Below are 1,594 nucleotides of genomic sequence, written 5' to 3' on the forward strand. Positions count from 1 at the left end.
AATTTTTTTATGAGTAATTTCAACTTTATATAAAATTAATATAAATCAAGTTTAATGTTATTATATTATTAATTTATTTTAAAATTTTAAAATATTAAAATATTAATACCAAATTTTATGATGCTTAATATCATCTTTTCCATACGAACTAAATATATTGCGGGGTAAGAAAAGATAGTTATTTAATGGTTGGGTTTTGTATTAAAGAAGAGAGAAACCATGACTGAAAAGAACGTAAACATGCTCATAAACAAATCAAATTAAACGTCTGTTTGTGAGATCGTATGAGGGAGAGATATTAAATTATATTGAAAGTAAAGTAAATTATACTATATGTAAATGGATCCATCATAATGCCGACCAAAAGGAAAAATCCTAACGCAAACGCCAAAACCTAGTCTTTCCTAATACAAATACAAACCAAATGCAATGACAAGGCCAATGTCTTCTAATTGTCTTTTACGTTCCCTTCCCTTCCCTTCCCTTCCCTTCCATCTTCTTACTCTCGTTTTCTCTCTCTATATAACCCTTCTTTACTCCATCACTCTCTCCCTTTCTTTTGCTTTCTTTCTTTGAGTAATTAGGATTTCAATAAGTTATTGTTGAGGATGGAATCAGCAGGAAAGCGAGGAAGCTCGGATTCTTCGAGCGAAGAAAACGATGATGATCAAGTCAAGTGCCACACGGGGGCAACTACCAAACGCTCCTACGAGTGCACCTTCTGCAAGCGTGGCTTCACCAACGCTCAGGCCTTGGGAGGGCACATGAACATACATCGAAAAGATCGAGCCAAGGCTAAGCAACCGACAAGCTCTGCAGTTCTGAGCATGAACCCTAGATATGCTCCCACAATCCCAACTTATGAACCATCAAGGCACCATCCGATTGTGGAGGCTCAAACTCAAACGAATCATCACATGTATTTCAAACCACTACTGTCTAGCCCTAGACTCCCATATGCTCCTGCAAGGTCGCGATCATTGAGCATCAATGAAGAGCTCTTGAATGCAAATTTTAGCCTACAAATTGACCCTACAAAAGTAGATGAAAATGAAATGACGAGGAAGGGAATCATGAAAGAAGGTGAAGTAGACTTGGAACTTCGACTCGGTCACGATCCATATCGTTATAATTAAGGAATTTTGTTGTACAGTGAAGAAATTATTTCGACAGGTACTGTTTCATAGGACTTAACAAGTTTTTGCTTTTATTATTATTATTATTTGTTTTAATTTTTCAGCACCAAAAATTAGAAATATTTTGTGGGCGTTAATTGTGATTGGAGAATTGCCCTTAATGGTTTGATCAAGTAATTATGTATAGTCATTGTATATTATTTGAGTTTATTTATGTGGAAATCAAGCAGAAGTTTCTGATTATTAGTGTTAATTTTCCACTGATTTTGTTCTTTTAATTATTGGAGAAAAATGTTACAAGTTTTTGTGTTGTAGATAATTGAAATTTGCTCAAATCACTTAGTTAAAAAGTTAAGCTTAAGTCGCCAGTTCTTAATATCATGGCTTTTTTTTTTCTTAGTATCTACAATAAATGTTGTAATTGAATTAACTGCTGACATTGATTCATAGAATGCTAG

At 34.1% G+C, this 1,594-nt stretch overlaps 1 protein-coding gene across 1 annotated transcript; it reads left to right on the forward strand.

The window, feature by feature from the left end:
- The first annotated feature begins 512 nt into the window (after positions 1-512).
- LOC121222223 (transcriptional regulator SUPERMAN) lies at positions 513-1,362 on the forward strand. Its single transcript, XM_041102373.1, has one exon. It carries the CDS (start codon positions 609-611, stop codon positions 1,134-1,136), a length of 528 nt encoding a protein of 175 aa, XP_040958307.1. The 5' UTR covers positions 513-608; the 3' UTR covers positions 1,137-1,362.
- Positions 1,363-1,594: the final 232 nt, after the last annotated feature.

The sequence above is a fragment of the Gossypium hirsutum genome, chromosome D10, assembly GCF_007990345.1.
Source record: "Gossypium hirsutum isolate 1008001.06 chromosome D10, Gossypium_hirsutum_v2.1, whole genome shotgun sequence".
In the NCBI taxonomy this organism is placed as follows: domain Eukaryota; kingdom Viridiplantae; phylum Streptophyta; class Magnoliopsida; order Malvales; family Malvaceae; genus Gossypium; species Gossypium hirsutum.